The 23198-nt window shown below is 39.7% G+C and overlaps 1 protein-coding gene across 1 annotated transcript in view; it reads left to right on the forward strand.

Annotated features, from left to right (window-relative positions):
* man1a1 (mannosidase, alpha, class 1A, member 1) overlaps positions 1 to 23198 on the forward strand; it is a 168940-nt gene that overhangs the window by 122871 nt on the left and 22871 nt on the right. The window contains exons 5-7 of the mRNA XM_026142320.2: positions 5796 to 5890; positions 20644 to 20767; positions 21101 to 21194. Of these exons, the coding sequence (XP_025998105.2) occupies positions 5796 to 5890; positions 20644 to 20767; positions 21101 to 21194 (313 nt within the window). The remainder of the gene's footprint in view (positions 1 to 5795; positions 5891 to 20643; positions 20768 to 21100; positions 21195 to 23198) is intronic.

Consider the following 23198-nt stretch of genomic DNA (forward strand, 5'->3'; position numbering starts at 1 on the left):
TCTAAATCTCGATCGTTCCAGAGAGCAAAACACGCATATCAGTGTTAATGCCTGTGTTTTACACCTCATTGACAGGTGGCCGCCTCATTTGTTGACAGTGGTGATAGCCAGTCTTGACCCTGTGGAAATAAATCAGTCTTCTTTGTGTAAAAGCTGTATTGACGGGCCTGATGCTCTCACATTCCCTGCCTCATTTAGTTAAACCTGATTCAGTGGCTGATGTTCAGTGAATGTCTCAGCATGCGTTTAAGTATAGGACAATGTCACGATTTCAACCACTAGCTTTTCACACTGAGCTCAAGAAATCAATGTTTAACCATCATTTCTACTCCCTTGTATTCACTCTGACGAGATCTTTGAATAACATTTCACTGTGTGTTATACTTGTATAACTATGCATGTGACAAATAAAGAACCTTGAACCTTGAACCCTTGAACCTTGAACCCTTGAACCCTTAACTCATTTGTAGACTAAAGACCAAAGCCAAACACATCTAATGGGAGGAAAGTAGAGTAAATTTTCCTTCTTTCTACCTCCTTTGTTAATGGTTTTATTGCATGAAAACCATGGGAGTGTGTCACATTCAGAATAGAGGTTTCTGACACAGCTTCACCTGCTTCCAAGGTTCATGGAGAAGAACAAGGCTCTAAAGAGGCTCTAAAGCTCCAGCAACAGTATAAAGAGCAGCTTTATTACTTGACCAGCGTGTTTTGGGATCGGTTGTTGATGACCCTGATGAAGGCCACAGGCTGAATCATGTGGTCAAATATATTACACTTTATATTGCAAGTGTTGATGGAGCGTTGACCTCTTTAAACCCCATTCAGAGATGAAGCCTAGCAGACAGCTAGCAGGTATAAGCTGCTTTTCAGTTGAAGTAGCAACTCCCTTAATGCACACTTTAAACCTTAATACAAATTAAACAGATGAGTTATTAAAAAATTGGACCTTTTAACATTGTGTTTAATGGAGATTGACTCGCTTTTCGAGCAGGCCTCGAGTGGCCATGACAGGAGCCATTTTCAAATGCGAAAATAATACTTGAAAACCTATCGTAATGACTGACTGTTTATTAAATATGAAAAGATGAATACTCTTTTTTTAACTGTTTGATATAGTTATACAGCATAATATTCTGTATTTAACACAGCTATGTGCTTGTTCAGATGACCAGGTTGTCTCGCCGTAAAGGGCACACAGAAAACTCCTGGTACTTGAGCTGTTTGGTGTGCAGATTGATCTATTTTCACGTCTCTAAAGCAGATGCATCATGAGTTATTGGATGCTGATATGTGTTTCATCCATTTGCTAGGGTTAACATATGCAAACAAACACACTGGTGTGTTTTCCTGAAGCCTTTGCTGTCAGAAGCATCGAGGTGTGAAATGTGATTATCAACATCAGCTTTTACTACTGACATCAGCCACAGGTTTTGCGTGTGCTTTTCGCTTTCTGTAGTACTCATTAAAGCTTGTTGGCAGCTTGCTTGATGGCCTTGGACGCGGAGTGTGTTTAATTCATTCATGGGCGCATCCCTGGGAGTGTTTTTATTCTTCCCCTCAGTGTGCTTCTAGCATTATTAAAGGCATTAATCACTGTGATCTGATGCCTTGTTACGACACGGCTCTGCTCCCACTGCGCAGCTAAACACACACGCATTTCGGTGTCCACAGTGCCATCAAACATCTTGGCTTGAAAGTACTGCATTGTGAAAGTCTCCTTGGAATACAGAAGGAACCCGTATGAGCGGATATATCAATGTTTTCATCTGTTAAATTATTTTTTGCTCATGCCGTGAATCCTGCACAAGAATCCGTAATCTTTAAGGGAATTTTTTAACAGAAAACATCGACTTTCAGATCTGGCTGCTTTGCTGTTTCTCAAATTCTTGTTAATATCCCTCTCGGCAAGGTGCATGTTCTTGAAATCCTTTTTAAGTCCTCCACCATCCAAACTCCATCCATCCACTTTCTTAACTGATTTTCCGATCCGTGAGAAGAAGTCACAGGAGCAAAAAAGGAATTAAAATTATCCATATTTTTTTCTTCCAGTAGAGGGAGATATTTTAGATATTTCATTTTAAGCCAGCATGAAATAATTTCAGGAAAGTGTTTAAACAGATATTAACACATTTACACTTAAATACACATTCGCCGCCTAGCTTAATGGTTTCTATCCATTAAGTAACCTGGAACGAATGTACTCTGTATGTTTTTTGCTCATTGCCAACTTTGTGGCTTTAAGTATTTTATCTCCCCCTGCTGGTAATGCAACCTCTGCATGCGTGTCCATTTCATGTTTTGCAGATTACACGTTACATCTATTATACATTTTGTTATGATATTGGGTTGGTAACTGTAGATTTTCAAGTTGATACGCCTCAAGAGGTTCTTGAAGTGTTAAAAAGCCAGTTTTCCTCATCTCATACAAGCATTTTGTCCTCTGTATTTTTACCGAGCTACTACTCTGCATTTCCTCCACTGTAGGAATGTAAAACACTGGTGATTTGAAACTAGCCCATTCGAAACTCGAGACTCAAAGTCTACTGAATTTAGCATGCACTGTTAGGTAATAACTCAGATTTAGGTGTGCACGTGTAATAAAGAGTAAACATGTTTGTTCAGCCTGGTAAGAAATATCTCCTGGCTTTTCTCATCACTTTTTTCATCTTTTTATGAATCTCTGTTACTTTATATTTAAAAAATCTATTAACTTTTGTGTTTTTTCTGGTAATGTATAAATAAAAATAATTAATTTAATCTTCACTTAGCAAAACATGTTACATTTGTTTTAGCTCTGGCTAAAGACTCAGTTCCTTCAATTTAGTCAAATTAAAAATATATGAAATATAAAGAAATGTGTGTCAATATTTGGTAGACCTCATAAAGTCTGATATATTGGAAATACTCAGGTGTAGCCTATCATCAGTCTCTGTCTGCATGTCAGGCGGACAAAAATGTAATAGGAGAAACATGGCTCATCTTGACGGTGTCAAACACATCGACACGTTGCTCCGTCTCACACGAGGATATCTGACATTTATTCCCAGAATGCCAGCAGTTAATTTTGGCCACATTTCTGTTACCTCTCTCGCTACTTTAACTCTCAGTAACCTTTCCTGCCTCTGAATTTTGAGGAGAAAGTCATAGAGTTGCCACATTGTTTTGACGAGTGGCCTCTTGAGCTTTTCTTCTTCGCAAATCTTTTTCTCCCTCCTGCCCCCGTCTCTCAGACCCCGCTGAGTGGCTGATCCCTCGAGTACAGAGCTGCCAGCTCATGACGCAGTGTGATACTGCACTGTCTCTGACTCAATGTGTGTGTAAAAAGACACATTTCCACATATAGTAGAATAATGCATGAATAATAACAACAGAGCTCATTAGCAGTAGTTGGATAGTTAGTCGGTCCTTTATTCGTGGTGATTAAATACCAATTTGGGGTGATCATCATCATCAGCCAATTATTTCACAGCGTCAGTCACAAAATATTGGAGGAAAGCTGGCGAATTAATCTCCTTTAGGTATTTGTGGCTAACTGTACACTGCTGGTGACATCTGGTTTCAAAAACATCAAGATGGAGACAGCAACTCCATCTTAATACTGTGAACATGAAAATCTGCATGTGCTATTAAATTCAAATAAGCTTGAACTGGCTTTGAATGGCAAAACTTTACATATATTTTCTACCTTGTTGCAAGACTGCGAGCTACATAGCAGCCTCTGGTTGAAAGAAATAGCGCTATGCAGTTCAGTCACACATTTCAACAAGAAACATCTCTGGTGTTGTTGTTTTTTTCTCCCCTTATGAACTAAGGCAGCTCCCAGAAGTGGGAATAAGTCTCACATGTGCGAGTCACAAACAAGTCTAAAGTCTTAACCTTCAAATCCCAAGTTACTGTGGGGAAACCAAGCAAGTCAAGTCCTATGAAATTCCGATGATCTATCCCAGATTTCACATTTTCTGTCTTGCACTGGTCATGAATGTTCAAAAGATATATATATTTTTTTTAGCAATAACCCTTGGAAGCTTTCTGATTTTTAACATTTTGTGGTCTCAATAAAAACTCTCCTAACAGCACAAAAACAAGAGGATTCAGAGGTGCTGTTCATGAGAGGTGTGGCAGGATCTGATTGACTTGAATCTGTGGGACAGGTGCCACTTAATTCTACACCTAGAGTCAAGTTATAAGAAAAAAGTCCAAATCCATGTGGGCTGCATTAACAGACATGAAGCCATTCTCATTCGTGTCAGTGGGCAGCAGCACCAGTTTGAGTCAAGCCGCTGAAACCCTGGCAGCAGTGTCAAACTGTCCACTACGTCTTAGGCCAAATCCCATTTCGTCTTTACTGCTTTAGTACACTCACACCAGAAGCCAAATATGGAAGTACACTTCACTTTTACAGCCAACAAAATCAGACACCTTGGAGACAACCAAAGCCCTCGGCTAGAACTGCTACAAAGCTGTCTTGTCAGATTTGCTAACACAAAAGATTAGACTGGGAATTTAAATGCACTTGATAAGAGATCACCAGTCAAGGAGGAAATTTGCTGTTGTGTTGCTTGCAGCAGAAAACACCTGAACTGTGCTTAAAAAAAAGGGAAAAAAAGTGGAACCAAGAACGTGATTAGCACAAGTTTTATACAGGTTAAAAAACAAATCAAGTCTTACGTCACGCTTTTAGGCTGTTACACAGTACTGCAAACAACCAAGGAGTGGTAGACATCCAGGAAAAACACCAGATATTACCATATTAATCTAAGAAGAATGAGCATTATTCATTCCTGTGGAAATTGAAAGAGTTAAAAGTGCACAAATCCACTTTTATAGGGCATCATTTCCCAGTTTCCTGCAGGTCTGAGCTCCAGGTGTATTTGCTCTTGTTTTCAGGTTGAATATTCATGACACTATTTAAAGCCACACTGGGCCTCTGTGGTGGGTCCAAATGGATCTGAAGGTTACATGCATTGAAAATTCAACTCTAGCAGTCCGTAACTGTGTAAATTGATGTTAGTACACTTAAATACACACCACAGGCTTGTGTTTACCAGCACAGGCTGTGATGTCTCACCCTGAAAGATACCAAAGGGATGAGAGGAGATCAAAGATCCGCGAGTCTGGCTTTCTCTGGATGGAAGGCTGACTCACTGCTGGTTTTTTGGTTGTTTTTTTGTTTTGTTTTTTTAAGATGTGTTTTGCTTTCACGTTTAAGCTAAAGTTAAGCGGTTTTCTCCTTTTAGCCTCACAGATTGTGATAGAGTTGCAAATCTTACTTTCTTTGGGCAATCAGTTTGGTGAAAGCAGCAGGAACACATTAAATAGAGGGGAAACGAAACATTGCTGGCTATATAATGGCAAAATGGTGAATTAGACGTAAGCTGGAGAGCCATAAATCAGTTTTTTTGTAGTGAGAAACTGTTTTTAAGATATCTATGTTGAGTCAGCGACGTTTTAAACAACTAAATGGGCTAAAGTTTCCTCACATTACACATGGAAAACATCAGTATAGCTCCAAGCAACAGTAAAGCAGGCAAGGAAAGATACTGGCAAAAACATTACTGGGATAAAAGGAAGCAGACAGGAAAGAGGAAAAGCCTGGAATAAAGGGATAAAGAGTGGAAGGATGGGGGAAGCACTAAGCTACAGGTGTAAGCCTTGGATTTTGAGCAGAGATGGAGATTCGCAAATGTTGAATTATATTTTCTGCTGAAAATTCAAGGAAATGTAGAGGCATACATCAGCTGCTCGAACCATCTTGTAATGAGTTGCTTGTTTTTGTTCTGTTTCTTTCTCAGGTGTTTCGCAGAAAGGCAGTGGAGTTGGGCGAGAAGCTGCTGCCTGCATTCAAAACGCCCACCGGCATCCCCTGGGCTCTGCTTAACCTCAAGAGGTAAAACAAACAGACAGCACACACACTTGCTCTTTGTCTCCCAGCAGTCCACTTTCAGGCAGCAGGTCTGTTTTGATGGCCTGATGCTTTAAGGGGTGCCATGGTCTACCCCTCTCTGTTCCACTCGCACACACTGAGCTGAAATGCTTTAGTCTTACATGACAGAGCAAACTTGTCAGACAGAAACTGTTTGATTTTTTTGCATCCAGGGCTTCATCCTTGAAACTAAACTGCATTGGAAAAGACAAACCCAAAGAGGTTGGGGTTACAGGCTAGTTACATGGCAGTGCTGGTGATGTTTCCTTTCCTCTGGCTGAAACCCTCTTTGTGCTCCACCAAAACCTCCTCCATATATAAAAAAAACCCCCTCATACTTCTATTTTAACATTTTTTCCATTTGCAGAGATATAAACTGATTTTAAGAATCTAAAAACCGACTTTTTTTCACTCATCTAATTTCCAAGTAACAGTCATTACTGGTTTGCTTTAAAAAATTGCTTTAATTTGACTTTATTAATAAGGTCATATAAAAATCACAGGTGTCTCACCTGTGGGTTGAACCTGCTGTTCAAACCTTTGTTTAAGGTGAGGAGCTAAAATGCTGCATTTCAGATGATGGATGAACCGAGCGATTAGAGGGTTAAAATAAGTAGGGATTATTTTGGACTCTCAGTCATGCAAAGCTACTCAAGCAGAGTCCAAGAAAAAAAATGTGCTAAGAACACAGTTTTATTTATATATATATAAAATAAAATGTGCACAATGCCAAAATTAGAACTTTAAAGCAATTAAAATAAATTCCAACCAATAAGCACATAACATTTTGGGGTCTTTAATAATAATAATAATAATAATAATGGATACTTTATTGATCCCCATGGGGAAATTACTTGTTTTTCTCTGCATTTGACCCATTCACTCAGTGAAGCAGTGGGCAGCCCACTAAGCAGGCGCCCGGGGAGCAGTGTGTAGGGACGGTACCTTGCTCAGGGGTACCTCAGGGTAGCCGTTAAGTGGATTCGAGCCACCGACCTTCCGATCATGGGGCGACCACTTTACCTACTGAGCTATCCCTGCCCCCCTTTAATATGAAAATATGAGTATCTCTGTATAAAAACAATTAGAGGTCTGCAACTATTTTTTGCTACAGTCCTTCTGTCAGTCACACATGATGAGGAGAGCACTATTTTCTTTCTATCAGTCGTTCCCCAAAGAGAGACATGACATCCAGGCTGTTTGTCAGCCCGTTAATTAAAAGGCAGGTTGTCATGACGATAAGCGCGCTGTAACAAATTAATTTTCTCTCTGTCTGTATGGGTGAATGGACTCTGCCCGCCTTGTCCTCTTCCCTGAAGTGAGAAATACCCCAGGGAGAGTGAGTGTGTAAGTGAGTGAGTGTGTGTGTTCATGTCTGTGCACATGTATGTGACTCTGCACACATACGTGATCCCCAGAGGCCTGAGCAGATTGCTGTTGATGATGACTTTACCTGCATGACTGAGTTATGATAGCTTAGAACCATACAAGCACAACCCCATATTCCCACACACACACACACACACACACACACACACACACACACACACACACACACACACACACTCAAATAACTCTGGAAACAAATTACAGTAACAAATATACAGAGCAACAGAGAATGTAGGCTGTTAAACTGCTATTTTTAAGCTAATTTTTTTTTCTTGTCTATGAAATTGACAGATTAGCATTATAAAGATGTTGGGAAGTTGGTTTCTTTGCAACACTAATGGATTCTTTTTTGAGAAGAACAATTTTAATCAAGTTATTTTTCAAATGATCCAGATTTGCTAGAAAATTCGATGGGTCTTCCTTTCCCTATCCAATTCCTCGCCACCAGATTTCATAAACTTTGTTTTTTAGTTTTTGTATACTTGCTAACAGACACCTTGGTTCTTACCTTAACAGAAGAATGAGCCGAAGGAAGAACACCTTACAGGGCCAGACTTTGTAAAAGGTGTTAGGTTTCTTTGTATTCCATGATTGTACAAGAGATATAGGGACAGGGCCATGGTACTCAGTGAACCCTGAACAGAAAATCTTTGGGTTACAGTAACTTCGGTAAGCACAGCGATGGTAGTGGACTGAACTCTGGCCCCAAATATCCAACCACCATCTGAACTGAAAAACCTATCAGCCAGTTGTGTTGTTTCACTGACACACAGACGCAAGTTGACATTTATCATGGTTTCGGCTGATAGGTGTATGTCCTTGTTTTTTTGTATTGTAACAAGTCTGACTTGGGCTGACTGCAGTTATTCTCAGATGATGAGGGCAACCTGACTGCAACACTTCTCTTTCCAGTAAGGGACTCCACTTGAAGGGACTTGAAGACAGAAACTGACTGCAAGTGGTTCTGGTTCTGGCAACTACTGTTTTCCCTAGTGTGACTATAGTATTTGTTTACTGTAATGTGAATTAGAGTGGTATTTGTTCAACTCCTCCAGTGGGATCAGCTAGAGACACTGATCATTGCAGCCATCTGTGAGGTTGTGAATCCTTAAAATAAACTGAGTACAAGAATGCAAGTTATTCTTTATAATCTTTTTATAAAAGATTTCAAGATCATTTCAATATATCTGTTTCCTCCCCTTCCTACTGTTGCAGATATGCACCATCTGGGAATCCCTATGCTATTGTATTGATATATCATAAAAGATCAGCAGAACCATCAGTGGCAAGCGTAATGTAATCCAACAGACAATGGGGTTTATGGTAGCTTTTAATCCCATCCTGAGTTATGTAAAGACCCAGAAGATCTATAAAACTATAAATCTAAACTTCCATATCCACTGATACATATCAGACAAGTGTTATCAATATGTCTCTCTGGTGATAAAAACTCGTCTGTGCTTTGAAAATGTTAGTTATTTCATTTCTTTTGTTGTTAAAACATCATTAAAACAGTCTATTGAGGAAATTAGACCATGTAGACATTATACAGAGAGAGAGAGAGGTAGAGGTCAGTTGCAGAAATCCTAAACTCAGAGTGACGGCTCTGAATGATCTGTGGGATAAACAGCACTCAGTCAAAGTTAGATTATGTTTAATTCACTATGTGCAGGTCAGAGAGAAACGAAGCAAGAAGAGATCAAAAGATTTTAGGAATGAGAAGTTGAGAAGAAAAATTGAAAGTGCTTTTGAAGTAGGATAGTTTTGAGTTAGAATACTGCCCATGCAACCTTGACCCAGATTGAGGTAAAATAAATCTGTAAAACACGCTTGCAAACGAGGCCCAATTACTGAATCATCTCTCCCTTTATCCCCCCGTCCTCCCTTCTCTGTTTTACATTCCATTCTTTTATTCTCCTCCATTTTTTTTCTTTAAAGTTTTTCTCACATCCCAGTCTCTTGTATTTCTGTCCTTGTTCAGCCCATCCATCTTATCTACAGTGACCCAGTATCTCCTTCTGTTTCAGGATGTGTACTCCAAGTCCACTCCACTCCATGGCCTTGTTCTTTGTATTCCCTGTCGGTAGCCTTTCATCGCTCTACCCTGCAGCTATCTGCAGAGCCCAAGAGAGACCATAAGAAATAAGGCCACAGTTTAAAACATCTTATTGCTTCTATACCAAGTGAACCTTGTTTGCTCAATGGCCCTGTGTTAATTTCAGAAAACAAGATAAATGCGATGTCCTCAGTTTGGAAAGGTTTTTGCTGCATTTCCTTTGGGAATTACGAGTGTGTTCAGACAAATTAATAAAGGCTTAAGATAAACCTGCGGAGCTGCATTTAGTTAATTTCTAAAGATAAAATCTTTGGCCTGAACACAGCACGTGTTAACATTTCAAAGAATCAGGGTGTTTTACTGGGTTCTATTGGGAGTATTTTGGAAATGAAATGTTTGAGATCATTTTTATCTCACTAAATCTCAAAAGAAAATCTGAACATCAGGTTGAAATCACTCACTGTCTGGTTGGGTATGTTCAGTACGTGTTAACATGGTAATCATAAAATAGGAACAGATCTGAATACACTAGTGTGTAGCTCTTTATTTGTTTTCTTCTTTCCACTCTTTGTTTGCTTTTTGTTTCTGTCACACCCTCGCTTCACCTTCCCTTTATGCTGGACTTTTTTTCTTCTTTTGGCAGCATGTAGAGTTTCCATAGTTACTCCCCCATCTACCATTTCAGCTAGGGAACAATACCAGTACCTACTGGGGAAAAAGTGTTATCCTTTTCCCCTGGAGAATTTGTACCCAGTGGCAGACAGAACTGCAAATTGAAAGTAAACCCTAGAGGGAACCAATTGAAATACCAATGATGCATTCAGTAGCTCTAACATTAGTTTCATGGCTGTAAGTAAAGTAAAAAAAAAAAAAAGCTTTTCTTTTTTCACTTTAACATTTAAAACCTGAAACTAAAATCTGCGTATCTGCTTGTCGTGGATCATTATGGTGTGTAGAGACCAAAGTTTAAATAGAGATGTTGCAAATTCATTACAGAAAAATCTAATTTATGAAAGGTCATAAGAGCTGATCACATGTCTCATCCTCTGAATGACAAGCCACCAGGAACAAAGGACGATGGAAGGTTTTGAAGGCCGTCAGAGAATGTAAAGGAATAATTCATCAACGTGAGAAATTTTGTCTTGATGTCCAGCTGATTTATCTTCAAAAGGCACTTGAAGGTGGATCAGCTTGCTTGCAATATCCAATAAATCAACAGTTCCTCATACAGAGTCAAAGGCTGGCCCGGCCTTCCTCTCCGACCCCCCGTGACCTTTAGTTTGTACATCAACTCATTGATTGCTACTAACCGAGTGGAAAATGCTGCTAAGATCCAAATGATTTTTTTTTTCCGGTTGATCTGCTGCAGATTGGGGCGTGTTAGGGCAGGACTGCAGCCAGATGGACAGAGACACAATTGTCCCTGAAATGAGCTTTAAATATTTGAGAAGGTGAAGAGGTGCATCACTGAGAAGGCTGGGGTAGTGCTCCTCTAAACTAGTTTTTGCATTTGACATGATTATTTTTTCCCTTTTTGGTGCTTCTGATTTGTTCTGTGTGCTTAATTCAATTTTTTGTAGTTAATGTTGTTTTTATATTTAAGACAAAGGGAAAGGGAATACGCTAAGCACATAACAGTCTTTAAGAAATAGATTACTCATATTTTCATTTCTTAGAATAGCATGACTCATCGTCTACCTTTGCAGCGTGCCCCTTAATTAACACTGAGTTACTGAATCGAGATATTATAAGGTGGGTAGTGATGAAAGGGTTTTGGAAAAGAATAACTTTATTTGTGCTGTGTAAGTAACTAGAAAATATCGTTATGTTTAACTGGATTTTATCTACAAGATTGATGTAAGCGGTAGGAACTCACAAACTCACTTTTTGCAGATGACCCTGTTGCATATCTTATTAAATCTGGCCCAGATATCTGCATCCGTCTTAAAACCACTACATCGATTGGGTTTTAATCCAAATATAGAGTACATAGAAATGTACTATGTTCACACTGGCACGTGTGCAAGCCAAAATACTTTAACCTAATGCAATGACTTTTGTTTGCATGTGCATGTCTCTGTGTATAGTGCAGAATACAGTGTGTAGTATTTAGTTGCTGTGCTTTAGCAACCGACAACATATAACTGCGCTGTACCAACTAAACTAATTTCCCTTTTCCTCTGACACTTTCTCTAACTTTTTTACACACAGGCACACACACACACAAACGCATACATGCACACACACACACACACTAGTTTCCCAGTTGTTATCTGCTTTGGCCAGTAAGTCCCATAGCTCTTCTATTAACATTCAGACTGATAAAGCCCTTGCAAATCACTCCCACTGCACTGCATACTGACTGGCCTTAATGGGATGAGGCATTGTGTAAATGTGTGTCGGTGTGTGTGTGTATGTGTTAGGTTTTGCTGAGGTATCTGGATCCGTGCTCCACCCTGAAATTAGCTGCTCATTCCTCTCTACAGGCATCATGGTGATGATTGCTTCCCACACACACGCACACCTCTGATTGGCAGTAAGGCATTTAAAAAGTGCTCGAATCTGCATCACCATTCCAACAAAAGACTTGGTTAAAATGACAAGTGGCAAAGAAATCATGCTGAAATGTTAAGTGGTACCTCTGAACAGGTATTTATATGTGAGGTCTGACACCGTGGGATGAATTTATGGGAAAATGTGAATCTTTTTGCCTTTTTCAGACTGAATCAAAGAGCTGTATACATTTCTGAAGTGGCTCCCCCACCACGGCCCTCTGCATTACAAAACGCAGTAACTTGTGGGGAAGTGTTTGCTTTCCAGGCGAACTGCTCCTAAAAGCAATGTCATCATCTTCATGACGTTGCAAAGTTAAAACTAACCCTCGTTCCGTTTCCTTATCTCAGAGAGGAAAGTATTTTAGAAAAAACTGTCAGCTTGAGGCAAATTTGCTCCTTTTCAGCTCTTGGCTCTGGGACTGAAGCTATCAATCCTGAGCTCTTTGGGTCTTGGAGTTTGATTAATAGGTCTGCATTTGAGAACGGCTCTATTAGTGCAGCCTAGTGAGGGTGCCACACTGGGTGACCCTGTAGTGCCACTCTGTCATAGAGCCCTTTCTTCTCGATGCGATAGGAAAATTAACTTGTTAATCCAGAGCATGTCTGGAAATTCTTTGCTTAGCAGAGACTGATGAATTAAAGCAGCTAGCTCATATTTTAATTTAGAGCTACAAGAGTGCTGGAAGAGTGCTAAGTGCTGAATGTCATCAGCATAGCAGCAGCAGCAGAGAAACCAGTAAACAACCAAGATCAAGAGGTTGAAGGTAATAAGAAGCAAGAAAAATAAGTGTAAGAAAATACAAATTCTCTCATGCCCAAATTCCCTGCTGTGTCACATATTCACTGGATTCAAATGCAGTGTATTTGAAGCACTTTGGGCTGCTCTGCCCTTTTTACTACACAAAGGCTAACTCCAGGTACAAGTCTTGCCGTTAGCAGTTTTCCACATATAAAAGCAGATTAAATAAAGATTTAAAAAGACAATAAAGAACCAGGCAAACGTCAAAACTTGCTGGTTTAACTGTTCAGCTGATACCCGTCCATTTACGTCAAGTAATTACGGATTATGGTCGGCTACTTAGCTCTGTGCCGCGTGTGAACAGCAGTCACCCTGACTCATGGTCTCTCCCTGATATAAAGAGGAAAATAAACTCACCGTGTCCGTCTCTCTGTGTCATGTCACCCACTGTGTGCACAGAGATGTACTTAGACCAACACAGCTGTTCCTGCTGTGCCTCACAATTAACATTATAGCAGTTTAATAGCACTACTTTAACTGAGTGCAACATTAAATGCAGAAAAAGCTGGCTAATTGGAGTGAATTAGAAATGAGCTATGAGAAAGAGGCCAATCAGTACTGATCTTTTTGAGACAATACAAACAGCAGTGTGTTCAGTTAATATCAAACAGTGTCGATGAGAATGCTGGATAAATCTCAGCATATGGCAATAGGCTGTAGGGTGGCACTGCAGTGCAGGGAGTTGTCGCCTCACAGCAAGATGGTTAGTGATGGTAATGCCAGGGACGGGGAGAGATGAAGGCAGCTGTGGTGACCCCTAAAGGCAGCAGGTAGAAGAAGAAGAAGAGTTTAAGTTTCAGTATCGGCATTGCTATGTGACTAAATTAATAAGTGTAGTGCAATGAGCTCTTTTAGTGTAGTTTCATTCCTGCAGCTGTCATCTAAAATTTTAGGGTTGTATGTATCTGGATGAGCAAATGACAGCACCTCTGTTTTGGCCTCAGTTATTAACTCATTCACTGCCATTGACGTCTATAGCCGTCAATTGCAGTGAATGAGTCAATGGGTTTAACTCATTCACTGCCAATGGCTGGCAGTGAATGAGTTAATACGCACAGATATATGCAGCAGCAATGCACTCTCACTGCCCTAAAGCACGTTTTTAAAGCAAAGAAAAGGCTAGCGTTCGGGATGTACAGAGATTTCTTTAAAGAACAAGCTACACAAAGCCAGACATCCATTCTCAGTGCAGCTCTCCTCAGTTGTAACCTGAGGCGGTGGAAGGCAGCCATGATTTAAGGGCTCTAATTAAGTTGCTAACTGTGAATCTATCGCAATTCACATTTTCTCTTTGGCCGTAGGGAAAGTACGATAGATTTTAAGACGCAGAGGAAGAGATGTACAGCAAAGGAAATCGAGAGGAAAAGGAGAGGTAAGAGAGGTCGTGGCAAAGATGAGATGGAGGACAGTGAAAGGCTTTCCAGAGAAAACAACAAAGAGAACTGGGCCAAAGTATTGGCCTCACCCAGCTATAGAGTACAAATGAATTGGAGTGCTTCCTGACATAATTTTAGAGGAGCGTGAGAGGGCACTGCCTGGTGTGACATGCTAATTTATGGAGATGTATTGCTTTTTCTGTTTTTCCAGGTTATAGCTTGGCACCACAGAATTAAAACCTCTGTTTTTTGGCTCTGCAGAATTCACTGGAGGGTTAGAAAACTAGCAGGCTATGATTTGTTGTTTTGCAGCTGGCCAGGAAATAGCTGTGGGCGTTAGAGGTTGAATGATAAGAGCATTGGACAAGACACCAAGAGGATGGGAACATGTCCTCCAATGCAGACTATTTTAATTCACAGTGGCATCGTTTTGTAATGACTTGTTTTCTGGGCTGAGGCTTTGGATCTTTATTTGTTGCATGCAACCCTTGAGCCCCTAGCTATCCCCATAGTGAACTTAAATGTAGTGAACTAAGTTGGTCTTGAAGCATATATAATGTAATGCACGACAATGCTCTGGAGTCTTTGGGGTAGGGAGGCTAATCACGTTAGCATGATTAGCACCAAAGGCAGCAAAATGGTCAAAATCAAAACTAGACTTTCAAGACACACATTGTGTATTTTTGAAGGTAAGAATTTGTTTGTTGGAAAACTGCAGAGTGCACCTTTGAGGTTATGGTTAGCTTTAGATTGAGTTGGAAAGTGGACAAAAGTGAAGTTTTTTTTCTTACCTGAGAAAAATAATAACAGTCTGGCCACAGACGTTCTTTCGCTTCTGGATATAATCAGAACTGGAACCACAAACATCATAAACCTTTTCAGAGCGGACTCTTTCTCCTGGCAGTCTTTCCAAACAACCCGTACTTGTTTTTTGCCTTTCTAATGGTATCATCATGAGCTAACTGAGGCCTGTAGAGTCTGTGTAGCACTTGGGTTTTTTGTAAAAAAAAAAAAATTTTTTGCATGGGTTGAATTTGCTGGAAAGTCCACTCCCAGGAATGTTTTGGCATTGTGTTAACACACACCTGAATGCTGCAGACCAGCAAACAGCAAAAATGTGCTCACATTTGCTGATAATCAGATAATCAAGTACAGTGGTACCTCGCTATAACGATTTTTTGTGTGTGCAATTTTGCATGCTGTTTTTTTTTGTTTGTTTGTTTTTTTACTGTGCATTGTGTTCTGCGTCCTGATTGACTGTAGACCATTGTCAATCAATCTCATGCGATGTTTCCTGTACAGAATGCGTTCAGCTTGTCAAATTTACATAAATCTTTGATAAATCGAACTTTGAGAGTGTTTAAACAAAAGAGAAAAGTGTGAAAATGTTCATGTGTGTCTGAGAAAAGTGTATAAAGCATGTAGTGAGGGGTTTTATAGCCTTAAAACATCTATAATAATTGTAAAAAATAAAGTTAGCTACTTCACGGATTTCACCTATTGCGGGTTATTTTTGGAATGTAACTCCCGCGATAAACGAGGGACCACTGTATGTCTGATTAGTAGCCCCTGGCTGCTTTTTACCCTTTTAATTGCTATGGAAGCAGTAGGAGTGTACATAATTTTTCATAGGAGTACAAAAATTAGGAAGAATGGCATTGCTTTGTTTCTAAGAAGGCTTTCAAATGTATCCATAGTGTTTTAATAAGCAGGACCTTGTCAAACTTTACCCAAGTGACCTGGAATCATAGGTTTTTGAAACTTAAGTCAAAAGTGAAACAGTGATAAGTTACCGTTTGGACTGAATGATTAATAGTCAAATGTAAGTAGTGTGATATAATCTGTTCTGTTTAACAGAGAGATATTACTGGGATTAAATTCTGCATGGCATAATATCTGCCCCTTAATGAATATAAAAGGGGAAATGTGAGGCAAGGAAATTAATTTAAAAAAGAGTTCCTGTTAAACAAACAAACGCCATCCTATCACTCCTATCAGAGGTGGATCATGTTGGCTCATCTTCTTAACTTATAATGAAAGTTCAATATCGGCTTTAATACGCTGATGTAAGCCTCATATAATCTCTGAAAGTCCTCTAGTTCTAGGTCACAGTAGCAAATTGATTAACATTTACAGCTTGGTTTTTAAAGAGAATAACCAAACGTTTTTCAGTGTGCTGCACTCTAATATTACTGTTTGGTATAAAGCGTGGCTCATCGGCACAACATTTTATCAAAAGCCAGCATGTCGATGAGAAGTGAGAAGCACCGCTGTGACTGTTCGAGAACTGAATTCAATAAACCGAGACTTTATATTCATCCAGAGTTTAATATGAACCTTCATACCCCTCGCTGCTGTGGAAATGAAGCCCACTGAGATCACAAAAAAAAGAAAAACAGGCAACAGGGAGAACTCTGTTATCATTTTGGATTAGACATCTTGGGTGAAAATTTTCTGCAAATTAGGACGAAAGCCAGCTGAGGCGAAACTTTGACCAGTTGTACAACGTTTTTATAATATTGCACTTTATGTATTCTGTAGTGCAAAGACTGCATAAACTAAATAATGTGTTTCAAAGATTAGAGCTAATAAGTCCTATTACATGCCATGTGAGAAATGGGATGTAGAGCATGCTGTTGTCAACAGGGCCCTGGAAACTGAACCACTAGGACATTTGCATCAGTAGTCAAATACAACAGTAGACTCAAATAGTCTAAGACAGATGCATTGTTCTGTATGCCAATGGATGGATGGAGGCCAGTTTCCAGTCCCAGTACAGGAGGGGACTGGTTTCCATCAGAATAGCGATAACAAAGTGTTCCTCCACAGGTTAATTTAGTCCAAAATGGAGCAGAGCCGGATCTCTGACTCCAAATTATTGAGTTTATGAGCATTAATACATCATTTCATCCACGCATTTGTTCACACTGTTTCTGCAAGCAGCCAACAGCAAAGAGTCAGCCTTTAGCCCCATTCACACAAAATTAGTCTCACCAGGAGAACACATGTGCTTTAGGAAATAAATCACATGTTTATGCTCACATAGGACAAGCAGCTCTGTGTTTTACTTGACGGCGACATCTTTGGTCCCTAGCTACAGAGCTAGCATTAATATTAATAGACTGTTAAGCATCTCATCTATCTCACCACCCTTCGAGATTTCACTCTTCTAATGGATGTGACCTGGATCTCGCTGTTGATAGGTCTCCATGTTGTTTGGCTACAAACAACATGCCGTCCAAACTTTCTTTTGTAATTACCAGAGCAGCCTCTTTTGTGTAAGAAAAAGCCAGGAGAAAAACATTTAAAAATAAAGTTTGCAAAAGGGAAAAGGTCATCCAAAACAGCCTCATGTTAATTTGCACCAGACTATTAGTGTCTGGCTAAATGTGGAGGGTAATTTTCAGTGGAATTATGATTATTTTTTAATTATTTGAATTCCCCAGGTAAAGACTACCACTACCTGATCTCTTACAGTGTTTAATCACACAAATACGGTTTCTGGATTGTTTTTGGAAACCCACAAAGATTTGCTCACAAAAACCAACAGGAACAGCTGGACAAAAACCACATGAACAGATTTGTAGAACTTACCAAAACAGTCCTACAGTTTTATTGTCTTTTCTTCAAGCCAAGAGCACCCAGAGTAATCACATTGCTCTGGGTGCTCACAAGAATCAATGTGAACGTCTGTGAAGTAGATTTTTCACCATCATTTCACCCAGTGCAAATTTGTTTCAGTAGCTGTTTTTAAAACTGAACACAGAGACTAAAACTGTTTCTTTGAAACTGGTAGTAAAATGCTTTTTAGTACTCTAAAGCTGGACATTTTAACACGAGAGTCTGAGGATTTCTTAGAGTCAACGTCAAGTGGCCGTTAGAGGAACCACATGTTAGCTTTATTTTTTAGCCCTGAAGCTTTGTTTCTAACATGCATTGCATGCTTTGCTAAGAATGAAAGAAGTGAGATTATTCATCCAAGCACAGAACTGATTCAGTAATTTAAGCATAGTGTTATATTCATGACATTTGTTAACGGTACTGCACAAAAAAAGGCCGTAAGTACTAAAATGTGTGATTAATCAAATCAGCAATCAAATTAATTTCACTTTGATCTGTAACAAATTGAAGTGATTTCCGTGTCTTCTTTATATTAGGGGACAAGTTTCAGAGCTTTAATCTCCAGCTGTCACCTTAGAACTAAACAGCAGCACAGAGAGCGCGTTCAGCGATAAAATAATTAACTTGAACATAAATGTTTGTTTTACCACTCTGTGCACTAAATCACCAGGTTATTTTTACATCATAATTTGATAACTTATTTGATTGGGAATGGTGGCGCTCACAGGGATCTTTCTGAAATGCCCCTTTTTATGTGGGCACACCCAGAGCCTGAAGCAGAAAGCCCTTCTTAACAAAGAAAGTTGAAAGGCACCGTTGGGGGTTTTAGGTTTTGTCTGGCTCTCTTTTGTTTTAGACTCCCTAACATGGATTTGGTGCTTCTTGCAGCGGGGCTTCAGGGGGATTGAGGTGGACAGGGGCGAGCTGGAAAGGTGTGCGTTGTCTCTCAATCCCACCCATACAAGCAAAAGGATTTACTGTTCATCACAGGGTTTATAAAGGGACTAAAAATATGGATAGACAGATCAAAACTACGGTTGAATGATAGGCGGCGGAGATGAAGGAATAGTGTTTGACTAAAATGTAGCTTAAAAACTTAATCCAAAATATATGTGTGTGTTTATACACAATCTCAGCGGTGTGACAGTGCCAATTAAATTTTTGCTGGGAGCTGACCCCCAAATTAATCAGGGTGTGCAGTGATGGGATGTTTTCTCACCATTCCTGCTTTCTGACAGTTGCCAGACTCTGTGTTCGCTGCCTGATGCGGCAGTGGTCGTCCCTGTGTTTGGTTGACTTGATTAAATCTGTGGTGTAATGGGAAACAAATTATGGCTTATGCAACATGATGAGTTGAAGAAGGGGGGCATAATTAGTATGTTCATCCACCTCTTTAAAGAGATGTGTGGGTTTGTCTCTATGTGTGTGTGTGTGTGTGTGTGTGTGTGTGTGTGTGTTTGTGCAGCACATCTCCCAATCCACACTCCTTCTCCTCCCCCTTCTTCTCATTTGTTGGATGTCTCCTCTGCTTCAGTGTGTGTGTGTGTGTGTGTTTGTGTAGTACATGTGTCCATATGTAGTTGCTGTAGGGCCGACATCCCGGTGTGCTTGACAGTGTAGTAAATAGTTCATATGTATTCATGAGTAGTTACTTCAGGCACCACCACCAGAGTCATCAGTCCTTGGTCTGAAAGTGATCTGTCAGTGGCTGTAATGATCCAGCACACACACTTACATGCACACACTCCCAGTTGCAAGGTCTTCTGTCCTTGTCATACACGCCAAGGTTGGTAACTCTCACATATGGCCCGAGAGCAGACGCACCTTTTTTTTGTTTCCTGGCAGAGAACAGGCTCCAACAAGTTTCCTTTTGACTGACGGGTAAACTCAAAGAATGATGTGCTGCCAGGTGAAGACTGTGGGAAAAACAGACATGTGCATAAATATAACAAACGGAGTGTAACGTTTGGTTTAATTTTAGTGTCATTAACATACCCTGCTCTTTATCTATTTAAGGAATCTATTTGTAAATGCCTTCAGAGTGAAAATCGGTTGAATAGTAATTACTTTTAAAAATAAGATCAAACTTTCAGGAACTGTTTAGCAGTCTTCAGATTTTTAAGGAGTTTGGTTTCTAAGTAAGAGTTTCAAGATGGCTTTTTAAAGACTTTCTGCCTGTTTAGTGGGAATGGGTGTTGTAAGTTTGCGGGTATGTGCCCAAGTTAAAAGTTTTATTATGTTACTCATTTGTTCTGATTTGCTTTATTTTTGTCATGCATTTGTTCGTCATTCATCCATCCATTTTCTGTCACTTATCTGAGTCCGGATCACGGGGGCAGCAGTCTAAGCCCATACCTCCCACTCCTTAGTGACCTCATCCAGCTCTTTTGGGAGTGGATACCAAGGCGTTCCCAAGCCAGACAGGAAATGTAATCGCTGTAGTTGTTCAAGAGTGAGGGAGCGGGAGATTGACATATGGATTAGTTCAGCATCAGCAGTGATTTGCACACTATACCAGTCTGGTGTGGTGCAGCAGAACCAAGCATGAAAACTAAGCTGTCAGTCTATGTTCTTACGCTCACCTATAGCCATGAGCTCTGGGCAGTGACCAGAAGAATGAGTCTGTGGATACGAATGCAAGCGGTGGAAATGAGCTTCTTCTGTAGGGTGTCTGGGCTCTATCTTAGAGTATGAGGAGCTTAGTTATTTGGGAGAGGCGCTACTCCTCCATATCAAAAACACCCAATTGAGGTGGTTTGGACATTTGGCTAGGAAGCCTCCCGGGGCACCTCTGAGGTGAGGTGTTTCTGGCATGTCCTAAAAAAATATTCCATACAGTGAAAATCGAAAAATGTCACACTTATTATTGTTTTTGCGTTTAACATACATTTCTGTCTCCTTCTGCTTCTGTGTTTGTGCAGTGGTATTGGTAGGAACTGGCCATGGGCATCGGGTGGTAGCAGCATCCTGGCAGAGTATGGCACCCTGCATCTGGAGTTTATGCACCTCAGCAGACTCTCAGGAAATCCAGAGTTTGCTCAGAAGGTAACAGACACAGAGACTTTTAAAAGATGTTTTTTTGTAATAAAAAATATATCTAAGCAATGAAATATACCAGTCCAGAGTCCAGATAAAGATGAGTATGTAAGAGTATTAGTTCTTTATTACATAAAGAAAAACAAAAATCCTAAACCGGAGATAAACAGTTCACATTAATTGATATCAATTACATCTTAGTATTGTTGTGTATAGATATTTAGTAAAATTAGCCTGCTAACTAGCTAGTCCCTTGTATAATAAAATATAATGTGCATATTTTGCAACTTTTGAGAATTTTAAGAAATATTTATGTTCTTTTTTTCTTTCTTTTAATATTAGGTAATGAACATCCGTAAAGTACTCAATCGCCTGGAAAAACCTCAGGGGCTATACCCCAACTACCTGAATCCCAACAGTGGACAGTGGGGCCAACGTAAGTCCTGATTCCCAGTTTCACAACCTGTATTTTGTTCTTTCTTCCCTTTTTATTTGTATTGCTTACATGTATGCTAATACTGCTTTAAACGTTTGTATAGTACTTTTCAAAAACAGTGTTACAAAATGCTTTACAAAAAGAAATAATCCACACAATAAAATATAGTTATACAGCAGGGAAAAAGTAATAAGAGAAGATGAAAGCTCAAAGGATAATTTATGAGAGGGGGGGGGCTCAAGCACCAATTAAACCTCTGTGGACGTTATTTTCTGGGATAAATCCAGTCAGCCATTCAGAGGACTATTTAACATCTACATTTGAAATCTTTTCACTCTATTGCAAAGGCTTAAAATCAAGCTAATTCCTGCTATTCACCAATTAACTTTTAACCGCTGAATACTCTCACTAGGTTGGATATCTAATGAATGTCTAAATGGCACTGGCTAAAAACAAGTAAAAGTTCAAAAATGATGTGGTAGACGTCTATATTGGCTACTTTTAAAAACATATGTGACAAGTCATTGCCAGTTTGACTGACCAGTCAGGCCATACCGCCACACGTGTGTGGTTCACTGAGCCGAGAGGTGTGCTGTACGAGGATTTGAGGCAAAATGGTGCACTGTTTATTTGCAGTTTACATATCAGAAGCTGTGCAATAAACTAAATTTTTTGGATATAGTTATGAGAGAGCTTTATATAAAGTCAACGTAAGATAACAAACTTTGGGAATCCAAGTTGTTTTGATTGCATCATTGAGAAGCTGTTTTGTGCACATCCAGGATTCTTGCTCCATATTTTTGGCCGTCGTTAGATCTTTCTTTTGTTTGTTTGAAGTACCTACTTAAGAGAGTGAAAGTGCACAAGCATATCCTTTGTTTTTTTATGTAGAATTCATTGCTGCAGCCAGGGCTAGTACAAAAGTGACTGCCTTAGACTGATTTATAGGTTTAGTGTCTTTTAGACTTATTGGTCACTAATTAGCTAACATACACTATTGTAGGTCCATTAGCAGCACCACAGTGCTGTCACGTTCTTTATAGGCACAAGATGATGCTAAACATACTCTAAACTTAAACTTTAGATGCTTCTTAAACCCAGTTTCACAAACAGTGTTAGATCTGTGAGAGTTTTTGAGAGTAGGCATCCATGGTTTCAAATAGCCTCGATACATGTAGTGTTTTATGTCCACTTTAAAGTTCCTGCCTACTCACCAGATGCTACAGTCAGAGTGTGCCAGATGTTTCACAGATGGCATAACAGAATCCAAATCAAAGTTACCACTCGCATGAACTGTTTGCGTTTGTTTGTCTTGACACAATAAAAAGGCAGTAACGTTTCAGTCCCAGGTTTCCGCTGGCTAAGCATCACCAATCACAGCCAACACCCTTCACATGTTGAACTCTTTCTTTCTTTCTCATTTGGGGATTTAGCTGCCCCCCAGTTCTTCCATTAAAGCTTATTTGAGATATGAGTGTTTAGAAGGCTGCTTTGAGTACTCTGGGCCATCCTTAACATGTGGCGGATAAAAACTGTGTTAATCTTCTCGGGTTCGTTCACTGATTAACGAGAAAGTAAACATCTCCTCTGTGTGCTGTAATGCTCGACCCTTGAACTTGTCGTTTTCTTGCTAGTTTATGCCTTTGCTTTGGACAATAATTTTTATGCGTAATACTAAAGTACGTTAATCAAGCGTTCCTGTTGTGTTTGCACATTTTAAGATTTATCTCGGGCACAAATGCAAGACTGAGTCATAACTTCCTCCACAGAATAAAGGTGAAATGGATCAGTGTGTAATTAAAATGAAAATTGTGGGTTGAAATCTTTGGGTTAATAATTAGCGAGACTTTGAGTCTGGTATCAGAAATATTAATAAAATTTGCATTTATCACTTGAAGAATGTCAGCAAGGTTAGATCGTTTTTATCCACAATGACAATGACACACTAATGCATGCAAATTACAGCTCGTCTAGATTACTGCAGTGTACTTTGTGTCGATCTTT

The sequence above is a fragment of the Astatotilapia calliptera genome, chromosome 15 (genome assembly GCF_964374335.1).
Source record: "Astatotilapia calliptera chromosome 15, fAstCal68.1, whole genome shotgun sequence".
In the NCBI taxonomy this organism is placed as follows: domain Eukaryota; kingdom Metazoa; phylum Chordata; class Actinopteri; order Cichliformes; family Cichlidae; genus Astatotilapia; species Astatotilapia calliptera.